At 37.5% G+C, this 17651-nt stretch overlaps 1 protein-coding gene across 1 annotated transcript in view; it reads right to left on the reverse strand.

Annotated features, from left to right (window-relative positions):
- Positions 1-3483: 3483 nt before the first annotated feature.
- LOC308397600 (E3 ubiquitin-protein ligase rnf213-alpha-like) overlaps positions 3484-17651 on the reverse strand; it is a 68113-nt gene continuing 53945 nt past the window's right edge. The window contains exons 47-63 of the mRNA XM_080883573.1: positions 15788-16030; positions 15139-15238; positions 14313-14347; positions 14111-14214; positions 12403-12556; positions 12002-12176; positions 11730-11818; positions 11369-11620; positions 9524-9653; positions 9217-9294; positions 8673-8853; positions 8121-8325; positions 7370-7447; positions 6709-6906; positions 6496-6585; positions 6074-6252; positions 3484-5454 (exon numbers count right to left, since the gene is read on the reverse strand). Coding sequence (XP_080739699.1) covers positions 5301-5454; positions 6074-6252; positions 6496-6585; positions 6709-6906; positions 7370-7447; positions 8121-8325; positions 8673-8853; positions 9217-9294; positions 9524-9653; positions 11369-11620; positions 11730-11818; positions 12002-12176; positions 12403-12556; positions 14111-14214; positions 14313-14347; positions 15139-15238; positions 15788-16030 — 2445 coding nt within the window. The 3' untranslated portion in view covers positions 3484-5300. The remainder of the gene's footprint in view (positions 5455-6073; positions 6253-6495; positions 6586-6708; positions 6907-7369; positions 7448-8120; positions 8326-8672; positions 8854-9216; positions 9295-9523; positions 9654-11368; positions 11621-11729; positions 11819-12001; positions 12177-12402; positions 12557-14110; positions 14215-14312; positions 14348-15138; positions 15239-15787; positions 16031-17651) is intronic.

A 17651-nucleotide genomic window follows, 5' to 3' on the forward strand; every position in this document is an offset into this window, starting at 1 on the left:
ACCTAGATATATACAGGTGAAACTCTAAAAATTAGAATATCATGCAAAAGTTCATTTAAGTAATTCAACTCAAAAGGTGAAACTAATATATGATATAGACTCAGTACATGCAAAGCAATATATTTCAAGCCTTAATTTGTTATAATTTTGATGATTGTGGCTTATAGTTTATGAAAACCCCAAATTCAGAAGCTCAGAAAATTATAATATTGTAAGAAGGTTTAATGTTGTAGGCTCAAAGTGTCACACTAATCAGTTAATGAATCCAAAACGCCTGCAAAGGCTTCCCGAGCCTTTAATTGTCCATTAGGCTGGTTCAGTTCAGTAGGAATCTCAATCGTGGGGAAAACTGCTGACCTGACAGTTGTGCAGAAAACCATCATTGGCAGCCTCCATAAGGAGGGAAGGTAACAAAAGGTCATTTCAGAAGAAGGTGGATGTTCCCAAAGTGCTGTATCAAAGCCCATTAATAGAAAGTTCTGTGGAAGAGAAAGGTGCAAAAGAAAAAGGTGCACAAGCATCAGGGATGACCGCAGCCTGAAGAAGATTGTCAGGGAAAGGCCATTCAAAAGTGTGAAGGACCTTCAGAAGGAGTGGACTGAGGCTGGAGTTAGTGCATCAAGACCTGCCACACAGACACAGATCCTGGACATGGGCTTTGTATTCCTCTTGTCAAGCTGCTCCTAAAGAACAAACAACAGAATCGCCTCACCTGGGCTAAAAGAAAAAAAAGAACTAGTTTGTTGCTCAGTGGTCCAAAGTCCTCTTCTGATGAGAGCAAATTTTGCATCTCATTTGGAAACCAAGGTCCCAGAGTCTGGAGGAAGAATGGGGAGGCACACAATTCAAGATGCTTGAAGTCCAGTGTGAAGTTTCCACAGTCTGTGTTGATTTGGGGAGCTGTGTCGTCTACCGGTGTTGATCTACTGTGCTTTGTTAAGTCCAGAGCCAACGCAGCCGTCTAACAGGACATTTCTTCATGCTTCCTTCCACAGACCAGCTTTATGGAGATGCTGACTTCATTTTCCAGCAGGACTTGGCACCTGCCCACACTGCAAAAGATACCAAAACCTAGTTCAATGACCATGGGGCAACTGTGCTTGATTGGCCAGCAAACTCGCCTGACCTGAACCCCATAGACAATTTATGGGGCATTGCCAAGAGAAAGATGAGAGACATGAGACTGAACAATACATAAGAGCTGAAGGCTGCTATTGAAGCATCCTGGTCTCCCATAACACCTCAGCAGTGCCACAGGCTGATAGCATGCATGCCATGCTGCATCGAGGCAGTAATTCATGCAAAAGGGGCCCAAACCAAGTACTGAGTACATATGTATGATTATACTTTTTAGAGGTCCAAAATTTCTCTCTTTAAAATCCTTGTTTTATTGATTTCATGTAATATTCAAATTTTCCAAGATTTTGAAATTGGGGTTTTCATAAGCTGTAATGATCAACAAAATCATAAAAAGTAAAGGCTTTTAATATCTTGCTTTACATGTAATTAGTCTCTGGCATATATTAGTTTGACCTTTTAAGTTGAATTAGTGAAATAAATGAACTTTTGCATGATATTCTAATTTTTTTGAGTTTCACTTGTATAAAGTAAATACTGAGTCTGTACAATTCTAATAAGCTTGGAAGTCAGTATTTGGTATGATCACCTTTATCCTTCAACACAGCCTGAAATGAACACCATCCACACAGATACAGCAGCCAGGGAAGAAGAAGAATATCATATGAAAAAGGCCCGGAGTAAATGTGGTTATCCTAGCTGGAATTTTGTCAAAGCTGGGAAGACACCTAAAAAAGGCTCAAGGAGAGCAGGACAACTGTTGCCTAAGCAGAAACCTCTACTGGTCCCTTATGTGTCAGCAGTATCGGAACAGCTGAGATACATTTCCTCTAAACACCACGTCTGCGTGACTTTAAAACCCAAAAACACGCTGCACCAAAAATTAGTTCACCCAAAGATCTGGTCCACTGACACAAACAGAGTAATATAGTGTACGCTGTTAAGTGCCAGGAGGATTGCCATGATTTATACATTGTAGAGACCAAACAACCTCTGGCTAAGTAGATGCCACAACACAGAAGAGCTAACTCGTCAGGCCAGGACTCTGCAGTCTATTTACACCTACAGGCCGGTGGACACTCTTTCAATGATGAAGATGTACACATCCTGGACAGGGAGGAATGCTGGTTTGAGCGTTTGGAGTCAAGGAGGCTATTTACATGAAAAGGGAAAGAGGAGGAGCCGTAGGGATACATCTTTCACCATCTTGCAATGCTGTGATTGGAGACATTCTCCAAATCTATGTGACTCGTATTCATGGCCATTGATCAGTGGTCATTACAATTTGCATGTTAATGATCAGGAAACTGACCTCATAGCCTGGTTGCGGGGGTGGGGGGTGGGGTCTATCCCAGCCATTCTATTGTATCTCTTGCTTCGTGTTTAAGGTCACTGTCTGCTGGAAGGTGAGTCTCCTTCCCAGTCTCAAGTCCTTTGCAGCCTCCAACAGGTTTTCTTCCAGGACCTTCCAGGATTTTCTTCCAGGTTCTTCCAGCTCCATCCATCTTCCCATCAACTCTGACCAGCTTCACTGTCCCTGCTGAAGAAAAGCATCCCCACAGCATGATGCTGCAACCACCATATTTCACAGTGGGGATGGTGTGTTCAGGGTGATGAGCAGGCAGTGTTACTTTTGCTCCTCACGTAGCGCTTTGTATTTAGGCCCAACTTTAGTCTTATCTGACCAGAGCACCTTCTTCCACACAGTTGCTGTGTCCCCTTCATGTCTCCTGGCAAACTGCAAAAGGCACTTTTTATGTATTTCTGTCAACAATGGCTTTTTTCTTGTCGCTCTTCTTTATAGGCCAGATTTGTGGAGTACACGACTTACAGATTCTCCCCACATGAGTTGTGGATTTTTCCAGCTCCTCCAGAGTGACCGTGGGCCTCTTAGAAACTCCTCTGACCAGTGCTTTCCTTGCTCAACCTAACCCTACAACTTTTATCTACATCCATGTCTCCTTTTTGTACCACATAACAATTATGTGCTACTTTGTGTTGGTCAGTCACTGACAATCTCAATCGAAAACATTGAAGTTTGTGGCTGTAAGGTGACAAAATGTTTAAAAGTTGAAGGGGTATGAATTTTTTTCAATGCACTGTAAACAACCATAAAACATAAATATGTTATTGTATTAAAATTTTTAAAAACACTATTGATTTACTCACAATGAATCATAAAATAACCAGATAATCTAAGTCAGACAGTCTCCTAAAGCTGAACAGATTTTTTTTTTCAGAGGGGGTTAATTTTCAATAAGTGACTGAAAATGTGTAACTATGGCAGAAATAATACATTTTAGGTCACATGTGTGTTACAACTACTTCATTGACTATATCAGAGGAAACATTTTCCAATGTACTTTAATCTTTTAGCAGATACACAACAAATAATCAATACAGGATACTTGATATATGTAAGAAAAAATACAATTTTGTCTCTGAGTGCTGGTCAATAGTAAAAATATACTTGATAAAAAAAAAGAAAGCAGAAAAAAAAGAAGAAATGTGTACATAATCCTTCGACATAAAGGGTAAATCAACAAAGTTTCACACTATATGATTGTCAAATTCAACAATGCATTTCTGAATTTTCTAAATAACTCTTAGTAACTTTTTTAGATTGACAAAATGCAACACATGAGCAGGTGGCTCATATCGAAGAAATAATGCACTTGTTTTATCTGCCTTGCTGTGTATCATTGTTTTTGTTGAGCCTCAGTGTTATTTTTAAATTTTCAAATCCAAGTATTAGAGAAAACAGATAAAATGTAAAATATTGACTTTTTATATTGATGCAAACAAAAAGTATTTGACACTGTTAGTAAAATGTAAAAAGAAAACTATCAATCTTTAATTTCTTTACTAGTTTATGTTTAAATCATAATTTGTTCTTTAGCTGTAAAATAAATGCAAGAATAATGCTAAAACAAACCATAAAAACAGTGAATCATCATCAATTTTCTCAGTAAAGGAATGAAAAATTAAAAAAAATAATACAAACATAGAAGAGTAAAACCTGTTGGTTTATAAAGACAAAAAATAAAAATGATAAACTCATCCAGTTTATCTCCTTACATACTTCATGTTTGATGAAGTTGCTTAACACACAAAAATAAAAAAAACAAAACAAAAAAACTTTCCACCACAGATAAATAGAAATGATCTCATTACTGCAAATCAAATGTTTTGTTTAAATGAACGTATTCAAGTCACTTTTATGCAAATGAACATTTATAATTTTTTAACATGTAAGAAAAAATGGAAAATGTGCAGTTTTCGTACTAGTTTATCAATCTATCCTGTTGTTACTTCACCCTAAAAGATTTCACCTTAAAACAAAAACATAATCATGTAAAAATGATATATAAAATATATGAAAGCAGTCATACTGTATATACTCTCACAGTGAATACATGAGCAGCTCACTGAGGATGTGCTTGAGTTTATTCTGCTTTGCTGTTTCATTGTATTCACAGAGGTTAAAGGTAATTTCTAATCTTTATTATAAACGAATCAAGACAAACATCAACAAGACCATAAACAAATAAAAGAGTTCAAAAAAGTAGTATGACTTAAAGTTAAATGATAAACTAAGATCTCTGGTTCAATTCAATTCGATTTAATTCAATTTTATTTATATAGCGCCAAATCACAACAAAAGTCGCCTCGAGGCGGTTCAACACACGTCATAGAAATCTGATAACTCAAGCTATTAAATGAAAAAAAAAAACATAAAAAATTAGCAAATCTCAACTTTTACACAAATGCAAATAAAAACTTAGAGAATTAAAAAATATAAGAAAAATTTTATATGAATGAAAAAGTAGAAAATGCTCAGTATACCATTCCCTTGCATATTTATGAACGAACCACGCACATTTACATTGGATTACACGATTTTGCTTTTTTCTATGCGTATCAATCACCTATTGCTTTAATTTCTTATTAAATGGAGAAATATTATTCACTCCTTGCAGCATGATAATATTACTCTTCTTTTTAAAATTCAAACCATTCGCAAGAGAAGTAAAATAAAATGAAAAATAAAATATTAAAATGTAAATATAGTTTTTGGTTGTTGAATTGAATTTGTAAAATAATTCCAAAAACAAATTAACAGCACAACACGTCCTATGATTATTACATCAATAAATGCAGAAAAAATACCTTTGTTTACTTCTTTAGATAACTAATATCTCTCTATGCACTCATTCAGTTGATCACTCATTCATCAACTCCTGTTTGGCTGTGATGGTGTATTTCCAGGTCTCAATTATCTGAGACAGCTTCACCTTTTCAGAGAGGTTTTCCTCCACGTAAGTAGGGACTTCTACTTCTTTACGATCCATGTAGGCACTGACCGCCTCCTTCAGACTGTCAAAAGACAGAATATATTCATTTAATAGATAACTTTACATTGGAGCAAATAATTTTTTACTTAGCAGGAAAACTAAAAACATATTATAATAAAGACACACTTTTGGTATAGACAAGGCCAAACGATGGGGCACTATAGTGATGTTGAATAAAATATGCATAAAAACTCAAAAGTAATTGGACAAAGACCTTTTTAAGATAGCTTTGCCTCTGTACGCCATTGCAGTTGATTTTAAATGGAAAATTTAAGACTTGATGGAAGTGCAGATTTTTTTTTAACTGTTTAGGAATTACAGTCATTTTTATACACAGTCACACATTTTCAGAGACTTAATTGAAAATTAATTAGACAAACTAACACAGTTTTAAATATAAATAATTTTAAGTTTTTAATACTTAGATGAAAATCTTTTGTTTCATTCTGACTAATCTATAACTTTATGCATATCTTTGCATCTCTGAGATCACTCTTATATATCCATATTTTGGCTACACAGGATCATCTGCAGTGACTGTGAGGCTTAGGATGCAAATCGTTCTTCACACCTGCTAAATCAGGGCCAAAAACAACCCTGGCATTACCAAACAAAAATTTGGTACTATACAACAGGTTTACCTCCATGATGGATTGTAGTCCTCAGTTGCCCGTAGGCGGCCCAGGCGCAACAAGAGGAACTCATGCATCTCAAGCAGCCACTGGTCCACATTTCCTCTGGACATGAATCCTTTCAGCTCAGTCTTGTTTTTCTCAGTCAGTGGCACCTGGTACTCGGCTGGATACCCCGAAAAGGGCTCCTTTTTAACAAGACATGCAGTCATGCATTTTGTATGTATATGGTAGATGGATTGGCATATATGGTTAATGGTCATACTGACCATTTAGTGATTTTTTTAGTACAAGCCACATTCATTTAATCTAACACTGAAGCTAAGCTTCAAAACTTACAATTTATCTATGCTTAGTGAAAAATAAGCATATGATGTTTAATCTGGCAATTTTGAATCTGAAAAAAAAAATACAGCAAAAATCAAACTTACTCTTTTGAGTTGCAGCATTTTTTCAGAGTTGAGAGAGGACAGGACTTGCCACAGACAAACACATTGCTGCAGTTCACATTTGCTAAAAGCCTGCAAAAAAGTGAAAACCCCTCAACAACTTATAAACAGTTTGTTCTATCTGGTTTTTGTCTTATTATTAATATTGATGTTTGACATGTGAGGCTCAGAGTGAAAGAGTGTACATGTAATGACCTTCAGTATGTGATGATCAATGCTTTGGTCCATCTTTAGTATTTCCTGAAGGTAAGTGACCAGTTTCATTGTGGGATCACCACCCGTCATTGAGAGGAAACCCAGAAGCAGCTCCACAATCTTGAGCGCCTCGCACACCTCGCTGTAGGAGTCCAGCTGTCTGGACACAGTATTCTGTGCCATAGATGTCAGAACACTCTGATAGAGAAACAAAAATATTAGCGAACCTCAAAGACACAAGTTATGTAAATCCCTTTATTGCTGTGTGCATGCACATGTACATAAATATCAAATGTAAAGCTTGAGTAGTACTTTTAAGTCAAATACAGCTGGATGAATGTCAGGAGTATTGCTTTATTTGCTGTAACTATTAGGCCTGAAATAAATCTGTGATTTGGTAAAAAACAAGAATTTAATCTGGTATAACTGTAATAATCCATTACTATCTAAAGTCCACATATCATGTGTCAGTGCTTTTGCTGTTAACTGGTACTGTTAGTTATTGACTCAGCACAAACCAAGTGAAAATAAATTTGTTGTTTAACCTGGAAATTTTGTACCTTAAATATGTATTTTGGGTTTTACACATAGACAGCTATAATCATGTAGGGTTGTAAAGTACATCAAAGTGTAGTGATAACTTGCTAACGCAGTACTGTACCTGTGGCACTTTTCCATGAACAGTTTTGAAAATGGTTTCATAGTCTCTCTCTTGCGTGTTGACCAACGTGGGAATTCCCTTAATGAAAAACAGGGGGTTTAGTGAAGGGGTTTGGTTTAGGGATCACAAAAAAGCAGTTTTAAACAGAATGGTTTTGAGCTTGGATTTCAAAAGTGGTGAATCAATATAAACACATAGATATTACTGCAAAATAAGTATGACCACACAGAACAGATACAATATGAGAACTCAAATGATGAAGTTAACCAGCACAATAAATAAAATCTCTGTAGTGAAGTGGTCTACACATTTGATTACACTACTTGTTTGTTTAACAATGTGCTGCACAGAGGTCTTTACACCCACATCTACATGCTGTAGCAATTCCTGTGATAAACATTTGGAATAAACAATAATAGCTTAGTCTTGCTTGTGTTTGTATTGTTTTTAGTTCAGCTTCAGCTTGCTCCCTGCCATCTGTTATGAGTCATGACAGAAGTTTAACAGGAAGTGAACTTCCTTCTCATTTGTGCTTTTTAGATTTCAGTATGTTGAATCATGCAAAAAATAAAAACAAATAAATATACACTAAGGGTGTTGCATGACCACCTTCAAAGATTCATTCTGAGCTTGAAAGATCCCTGAAGGTAATGCACAATCCAGTCAACACCAGATCGTACAGTAGTTAGGAATTTGGGTCATTTAAGGTGTGGGACACATGTTTTAACCAAACCAGGCTGTGGGGACTCACTGCGCGGGTAATGAGAGGTTTTCCCTGCAGAAAGCGGGTGAGGATCTGCTGTTGGATCCTGGGCAGGTCATACTCAGATATTGTCTCGTGGCCACGTTCCAAGCTGTACTGGCAGTTGGACAAAACCAGAGGAAACAGGTCCTTCTCCACATCATAGCTGATCACATGCTGCTCCATTAGCTCCAACAGACTCACTGTGTAGTCACTGCAGACATCACAATGTAGATATGAACTTTAATCTTCCAACATTTCTTTTCCAAATAATTTTGAATAAATGTTGGTCTAGAATGAAGAAAAATGTTTGTTGAGCAAAACTTAACTGTATTATATTTACAATATATAATATATCAATGGCATCGGTTATGTGGCTCTGTGTTCCTATGTCAAGCTCCAAGGCGAAAGGAAGGATTTTTAATACTAACACCTGTGAATGATACTCATTTGACTCACCTAACTTAAGACTATTGACGTTTCACTTGAACTTCAGGTAGAAAATAGATAGGTAGAAATAAAATGCAGAATAAATGGTACAACAGGTACAGAATAAAGTACCTGTTGTCCTCTCGTGTGTGACGGTCCACTGCATTCACCAACTCATTGTGGAGAGTCACCAGATAGCTGACCAGCCCTGTGGCACACAGGCCTGGACCCTGCCGACGGGGCAGGAGGTACCTGAGGTCACTGTCCAGGTCCAAATCCCTGCTGCAAAATTCTTCTGGAATTTTTATTTCATCTATAGTTTTGAAAGGACAGATAAATAATTCCTTATTTGTAATACAGCTTTTTCCATTACTTTGACTTATGTGGTATATACACAAAAACATCAATTATTGTACTCGACTGTAGCAGACAAAATGATGACTATTGTCATGTAGAGTACACTGTAAATGTATGTTCTCACAGGGCAACTGAAATCAATCAAGAACTGCACTGTTCTTTTAAGTTAAATTGAAGACATGTTATTCATTTATTTATCTTTTTAATTTCAACACAATGCACAGAACAAAATAGTTTAAGGAGAGACAAGAAAATATGTAATAACATAAACAGATTGAATGTGAAGGTGAGACAAAGAGCAGGTTAGTGCTTTACTTACTGCCGGTCACAGAGACTCTTAGCTCATTCCATGTTTTCAGGAAGGTCTCAATGTGTTTTTGATACCATGGGCTCATGTCTGGAACAAATAATTTAGAAACAGTGACTAAAAACTTAAAAAAAGACAAAAGGCAAAGAAACAGTGACTACATTTTTATGACATGAAATGAAACAGAGAGAAAAAAATATGTCAGTTGTCCCTGCAGCAAATATTAACTTTGGTGATAGATTTTGTTTTTGATTTCCAAATGAATACAAATTAGTACAACAGTCAATTGTTCAAGTTTAAGTCCATCTAATCTCTGTACCTGTTTGCTGATCAATAAATTCTCTGATGGAACCCGCGATCTCTTCAGTTGCATTCTGGTACTTTCTCACCAAACGTTTCTGCAGCATTAGGATTTCTGGGAGGAATTTGATATGTCGAAATTCTCTTTCCTGTAAAAAGAAGTTTAGATAAATGGCTATCACATCTTTGGTCATTTCTAATTCTGTTACTGAGAATATTGACCCACTTATTGAAACTTTAAAGAGTAATTTATTATGATTTTATATATAGAATGTCAGGATAATACATGTTGCAAAGTAATACTGTAGTTTAATCAAATCTATAGATTTCACAGGTTTGGCTAATCTGTAATTCCAAATTAGCAGCAGGCACAAATGATTGCATGTCTTTATATGCCAATTTGGGCTTGTAGTCTGAAGTCAAGCTACATGTCAGCCCTGTGATTGGATTGTGAACTGCCCAGAACTGACCCCACCTTTCTATCAGTGTTAGATACTGGTGACCCTCTATAAGTAAAACTTTTAGTGCACACAGGAAATAATAGTAATAATCAATAATATTTCTAAAATAGTTTTAGAAACAACATTATTATGAATAATGGGATTCAAATTGGAAAAAAGAAATCAAAGCAGTGAAAGAGCTCAACTACAGAAAAATCAAAAGTCATAATATATAAGGACAAATTTGACATTTAGTCTAAATGTAGCCCTGGCTATATAAATAGTTCATTTATTTTGATGGTTGAATGTAAATGTTATGTGTGTTTAAGAATGAATACAAATGTGTGTTAATTAGATGCACAGCGTTCTTATTTGCATTTTGAGGTGTATGTCATTATTTTCTGTAATGGTATTGGTATGTACTACAGTTCCGGGCCAATCCTGAAGTATTATCATATTATTTAATCATTTGGTTACAGGTAGAGTGGGTTGGAGTAAGTGGGGAGCCGTGTTCACTCCGCGGAAAGAGAGAGGAGAGATGAGGAACAGTGTCATGTGGACGCAGAGTTCATGGGAAGGTGACAAACTTTTATTTTCAGGTTGACGATCAGTGTGAAAGCTGTAGTACCCTACTGTGAGGTAAATACGAATCTGTGAGTTGTGTTTGAAACTCATATATTTACTCATATATTTAGCAAATGGTAATATTGCAGTATGTAATAGTATGTAAATCAGCATTTAGCTGGGTTATTTGATTTGGTAGGAGGAGACAGAGCTCTTGCTGGCATGCCAGAGAGGTCCCTTTTGTTGTGCTTATGTGTTAACGTGGGAACACGTGGATACGGTAACTGCGAGTGCTGCTGCCGCGCCCTGCTAGTGGCCTTGACCCAGTTTCCCCCGCTATCCCCTTGAACTGCCTGGAGGTGTGAGTACTATTGTTTGCACGTGCTTTTTATTTTACTGCTTGGCAACAAGTGAAGCGGCCAAGTTGTTTTAGGTCCCAATGCACCCGAGCCACGACTCAGGCCTGCAATGAGGTGTTTGTTAACACAGAAAGACTGTTGCAGTTAAGGAGTGTGTGTGGGCCCACCATATTATTTAATCATTTGGTTACAGTTGATATTAGATACCTAACCATTGCTCGACAACTTTATTAATGTTACTTATTTTCTTTTGTTTTTTAGAAGTATTTTATAATTGACCTGCTTGTGTCTGGTTTATTTCCATATAGTCTATTTTATTGCACAATTCATGTCACAAACATCAAAATGGGAGTATCAGTAGTAAAGACCCCTCTCAATAGAATGTGGGGCGGGTGTTACATAAAGGTTGCACAAAAGGAAAATTTCAGGATTGTTTGAAATGCACAAGAGCAGTGAATTCCAAATAATTTTGTGAAAGCGTTACATCTGTGAGACACACACCTTCTGCAGGAACCTCCAGAGCAGGGGGAGCTCCTCCTTTTGATCATTAGTCTCCATAATGTGTGTGAGGCTGAGCAGCGACAGCCTCTCCCTGCAGCTCCACACTGCTGAGCTGTCGACCTCAGAGCCCTGTTGCAGTGAGGCGAGGAAGCTACAGTCATCACCGTGGATCGTCCTTATGATGAAGTTGGAAGATACACGGGAGTCATTTCTAATGGTTCCCTTTGCCTCTTGTAGGAGTTGGTCAAGATCCTGGACACAAAATATTGGCAAAGGCAGTTATGTACAAATAAGACTGAAAAAATATCAGTTATAAAATGAAAAAAGTCAAAACATGTAAATAGTGATTTTAAAGAATTACCTTCAACTTTGGTGTCATAATATCTGTAGCCACAGTAGTCTCCCAGGTGTTTCTGGATTCTTTGGATGTAAGGTGAGGGTCAATAGTAGCTAGAAAAAACATTTACATAGCCATTGGTTAAACAGTCAAATACCAGTTTCCATATTTGTTGACATTTAATCCTCACGAACAATTCCTGTCTATGGAGGTCTGCTTTATTCAAATTATTATTAAGTTTCTTTTCACAGTCTTTTGTCCTGCCATGTATGTCCTTTAACAAATGGCTTCCTTACAGTTACTGGCATGTGGTAGTTCTTGAAGTGATCTGAGCACCAAGTGAACAGATGTTACAGTGTCGTCAGCTCCTTTTCCCAGTGCCTGTGACAGCTGTTCAAGATCCTTTATTATGTGCAGCCTGAGAAACAAACTGACATCCTCCACAGGTGGCTGGATTATCTGTTGGACAACCTGAAAAAAAAAACAGTGGATAATAGCATCATACTACATGCAAGACAGCAACATCGTTCATTGAGTTGAACTATTTTGCAGAATATTAATCAGTGAACTACACACAACCTAAAACAATGCTAGTCTCACCAAGTCACCAAAAGCTGCTTAAATATTACAGCTACTGTACAAAATAGCTTTAGATACTTTATTTATGATGGTTAAGAGCCTCTAAATTAGAGCTCACCTGAGGTTTCTCTGAGGCTCCCAGCATCATGGCGAGATGTGTAACTAGCCGGACCAGAGTAAAGGGAGTCAGAGACATGTTTTTGGTATCTAAGGCATCTGGGTTGTTTCTCCGTTGAGGGTCTCCCAGAATGTGACCGGGGCGTGTTTGATCCCTAAAACAACAGATTTGCATGAGTAAAAAGTAGAGTAGGTCTCCCCCCAGTGCAAAACAGGTGACCTTTAGAAGCGCAAGCACACATGTGAAAGTTAATATAATATTACCCTTGTGCTGCTTTTAGAAAATTTAATTTTGACAATTAGTTCACAAGGTTATACTATGCATAAAATATGTATTGTTTTTAAGAGTATACTTGAAGTACAGCCATAACAAGACAAATAAACCCACTCTAACAAAAACAGACCAAACTGCTGCCGTTCTAAAACAAACTGAACTCTGCTTCTTATATTACACACGCAGCATCTACAATCTCAAAAGAAATAATCTCTGGAAGAAAAACCAGCAAACACAGCTAACAAAGAAATTAAAGAAAAAAAAAACTGTATTGTATACAACAAACAAAAAAGTATTCTGACTGACATTTTGTCTTTGAAGATATGTGTTACTCTTTCTTTGTGGAAAATTTGATATCACTATGTGACAGCCTCTTTTTAATACATACTGGTTGTGAATACTAACCAGTTTTTCTGCAGTATCCATGAAAAAAAATCTGAACTCATTCTTTACAGTTTTTTTTTTAAACTAAACCTTTCCAACACAATGAATACACAGAGTATGTAATGGTACTGGGTCTGTGACCCAGTGTTTTGTGTGTTTTATTTTTATTTTTTGATTATTGTTATTTTCTCAGTGTTTCCTGGTTTATTTTGAAACAGTCTTTGTGTCTTTGTCATTGTGTTTAGTGTCATTTCCCCTGTGGCGTCATTATGTTTATTCTAGTTGGCTGTTTCCCCATGTGTTTCCACTTCCCCTCATCACCTCCTGTGTGCATTTAAGTCCTCTGTTTTCCTTTGTTCATTGTCAGGTCATCTGTTTATTCCACATCATAGTTCTCACAGTCTTCATAGTTTTTATAGTTAGTTTTCCAGTTTAGTTGTCATACCTGTTTTGCCTTAGCTTTTGTGTTTTCTCCTTTCATCAGCCCAAATAAAGTCTCGCTTTTGTTTAAAGATTCCTTTCTCAGTGTCTGCTTTTTGGTCCATTCTCAAAAGACATCGCCGTGACAGAGCAATTCAATGATATCAAACTACTGGTCGGAATCGTCTCGTCAGAATTTTCTGTTCACGGTGCAGTCTCATTGTTAAACTTTTTAAATGCACAAAAATGAAAACTTATAAGTTTAAAAAATTGACAATGGGAATTTAGTTTATTTTACTTCACAAAATAAAGGATAATGTTGATTTAAAAAAAACAACCCACTAGAATAACAAATGTGCTTCTTTTAACAGATTTACCAATAAAAAAACCCAAACTTGAATGATTTCTGTCGTTCATATTTTATACAAGAGAAAGTTTTGTACAAAATCAGTTTATCTGCATTTTTGATGGTTCCCTCGTGCGAAATACCAGAATAATTTCTTTTTAATATTCCAGTATTGTTTTAATAGACAGCACAAATTATATAGCAATTTTTTTCTACAAAGTTTTACTTTATCAGTAAAGAGATTTATTTAATGCAGTATTTTGCTTTACAATTACTGACACTCACTCGTGCAATGGAACTTGTGTGAATCCAGGCAAGGCTATGTGATGTTCCCCTCCAACGTCTGCGCCACACTCCAGACATCGGCCTCTCTCCATGGGCCGGCCGCACTGCAATGCAAGATTAAACATACAGTATAATTATAAAACATCGAGTCTGTAATAATTGTGAAGAATATATTAACTGGAACAGCAAAAAAATGGCTTACCATATCAACACAGCATGGGTGATTATTTGGACAGACTGTGAAAAAGACATAATATAGATTAATCTGTGAATTTATGGTCAGGTTTATGCAAATTACTCCTGAACCAAGTCTGCCATCTTGGTAAAACATCTGACCAATCTATATTAACTTTTATTCAATGGTCAGCAAAAATGACCAGCTAAATCTTAAAAACTAAATCTCTAGTGAATTTGCCCCATAATGAAGCTTTTTAAAAGCTTTGTGTCCCCTGGAAGTGCTATTGGTCGATTGTGGCTCAAGAGTTTGGAGTTTGCCTTGTAATCGGAAGGTTGCCGGTTCGAGCCCCGGCTTGGACAGTCTCAGTTGTTGTGTCCTTGGGCAAGACACTTCACCCGTTGCCTACTGGTGGTGGTCAGAGAGCCTGGTGGCGCCAGTGTCCGGCAGCCTCGCCTCTGTCAGTGCGTCCCAGGGTGGCTGTGGCTACAATGTAGCTGCCATCACCAGTGTGTGAATGGGTGGATGACTGAATGTGTAAAGCGCTTTGGGGTCCTTAGGGACTAGTAAAGCGCTATACAAATACAGGCCATTAACCCTTTGGTGGAGCAGAATTCTACCAAAGATTTCAATTCAGGGTTGTTTTGGGTGCCATATCTCTTTTTCATAATGTCTTTCAAATCATTTAAGGTTTAGCATGATGACTGAAATATAGGTCATCCAAATATTTCCTGGTGAGGAGAGGAAATCCTCTCCTCAATTTGAAAGGTTGTCAAATTGTCAGAATACCCAGTTACAAGAACAGATCATTAAAAATGAATTTACTTGCATATATGAAAGGAATAATACTTACCATACCAAGTGAGCTGGCCCTGATAGTGTGTTTCTTGTTGTTGTATGGCTGCCTGGGCAACAGCTAACATGTCATCAGGCATTGTGGGTATAAAAGCCCTCTGTAGGTTAAATTAAGTGAAAATCTAATAAATGCCATAAAGGTAACATTAATCTTATCTTGCTGAAGTTATCCATTGCAGAGAGTAAGCAGCACAGATGTATCCTTCTTCTATTTTTGAGTGTTATTGTGTTTGCTGAGTTGTATTCCTGGAGCCAGTAAAGACTAGCTTCACTTTCATCTGCTTCGTTTTAACATCTGCCTTAACTATGACATTATCTCAGAGTATCTGCAATGGGAAAAATATCTAATATGTGGGAGTTGTGATGATTTAATGGTTAATATAAAAAAAAAGATTTTAAATGTGTTGGTCACTGTCCATCCTTGAGCACTATTTTGAAATAACAATTCCCAAAACTGTTTACTTTTTGTAGATAAACCTGACTCCATATTACATAGCTCAAAGGCACATTAGAATACCACTATCTTATCCAAACCTAGTCATTTCTGGAAATAAAACTAAAATCAAGGGTTTGAAATGTGATTCCACAAACTAATGGGTAAAACCATGTGGCTAAATCAATCTTTTATATACAATCACACTGTTTACCTGCATATTTTCAGGTGACAGGCCAATGTTTTTCAGTGGCATCAGCAGAGGGTGACTCCCTGTGAGCAGCACAGCTGCTAGATGGATGATCAGCTCGATAACAGTGTTTTCCTCAATGGTATTACCAGGTTGGATGGTAAGAGCTCCCAGTCTGTTATAAATCAATGCTGACGCAAAGTTTCTTACTTCTCTTTGGGGCAGGTATCTTGAGCCGTTAATGAGGTCATCAAATCCATTACATTGCTGTTGGGGATACAGAAAACATCTAAGAGAAGCAACACACTTTTTTTTTTTTTACTGTGTAACAGTGTTAATAATAATAAATGTCTCTCTGTGCAAAATGGGTTTAAAAACATAAACAACTGTGGGATACTGTTTGTCCATGATTTGAACTGGGGAACAAATTGTGGCAGGGTAAGCCTGATATCCTGATATTTGTATCCCACTGTATTTTTTTTTATATATATAAAGAGCTAATATCACCAAAATTTCATTATAAGAAGTGTTTGTGAACTAAAAATCAATAATTTGGGATGCTGTTTGTCCGTGATTTGGACAGCCCAGTGTGTGGTCCTGACGCAGGGGAAACAAATTCTGTTGGGGAGACCTACCTTGGCACCGCTGTTGTGCAGGCGCAGCCAAAGACAAGATATGTTTCATCATATTTTCTATTCTTTGGTTTTGAAGGAAGTTGGTTTGTAAGCATATTTGGCGATGCTTCATTCTCTGCTTTGCATTTGTGTGGGAGCCCCGTCAAAAATCCGTCCATATGCTAGTAGTGTGCGAGCATCCTTTTTTTTTAAATTCTTACTGCGCCCCCACTTTGGCAACCTCTGCCTTAATACATTAGCAAGGCAATCTGTGATATAATAGTCTAACTAGCTGTAGATATTGACAGTTAACCATGTCATACACAGATCAAGCCCTCTAATTTAGCATTTTTTAAATTAATATTTTAATACGCTTTATGATAAATCAAGATGTAGGCCAGTGTTTTAGCTTGATACCACTGTTTATCCGATGGCATGCCATATCTGGCTCGATTGTGGTTTGGGTTAAGTGGCCCAGGCTCATAGAAAACAGGTCTGGCCCGGATCTGGCATCAAGCTGGCACTTCTGACTGACTGGTGTCATGGCAGAGTGTATGTTACGGTCCTAGCTGGGCCTCCTGAAACTGCCCTTGTGTGGGTGTGGTGTTTTCTCTCTGCCTCTTCCTCTCTTGCTCCACCCCTCTGTCTCTCTCTTGCTCTTCTCTCTCCCCAGGTCACAGCTGCTGCTCCATGGCCTCATTTACCACCTGGGCCCAGTCAGCAATCACCTGCCTGAGGTTATATAAGCTGGGGTTGAACTGGATGTATGAGGGTGGTTTTCTCTGGTGTCTCCGCTTTGTGGTCTAGATGTGTGATTGTCCTGCCTGTGGTGTGGAGTTGTGGAAGGAGTGTGCAGTGTAGCTGCTACATGTGAGTAGTGTGGGCTTGTGGGCCTCGGCAGCAGTAAAGTTAGCTGCTGCTAGTGACAGGGTGAGCTTGTGGGCCCCTGGAAGTGCCTCCTTGTGGTGTGGAGTTTGTTTGGTTGTTGTGTTCTTTGTTGTTGCAACCTTTTTCTTTTTCTAGTGTTATTTGTAAAACGGTGTTGCCGGCTCTTTATGTTAAGATTATCCATAATTAAAAACTATTTTATTTACTAAACACCTCTGTCTGTTCTCCTTTCATTCTGTTATGGACTCATTTGTTACCAGTCCCCATACACACCCCTAGACCTTCATTGTGGGGAGGTAACAGTGCATGTCAACCAGATGTGGGCCAGGTCTGGCAATGATGGTACTTTTTATGTTCCTATTTTAGTTAGAAGACACAAATGCCAT

Source organism: Rhamphochromis sp. 'chilingali' (assembly GCF_963969265.1).
Source record: "Rhamphochromis sp. 'chilingali' genome assembly, chromosome: 5".
NCBI lineage: Eukaryota > Metazoa > Chordata > Actinopteri > Cichliformes > Cichlidae > Rhamphochromis > Rhamphochromis sp. 'chilingali'.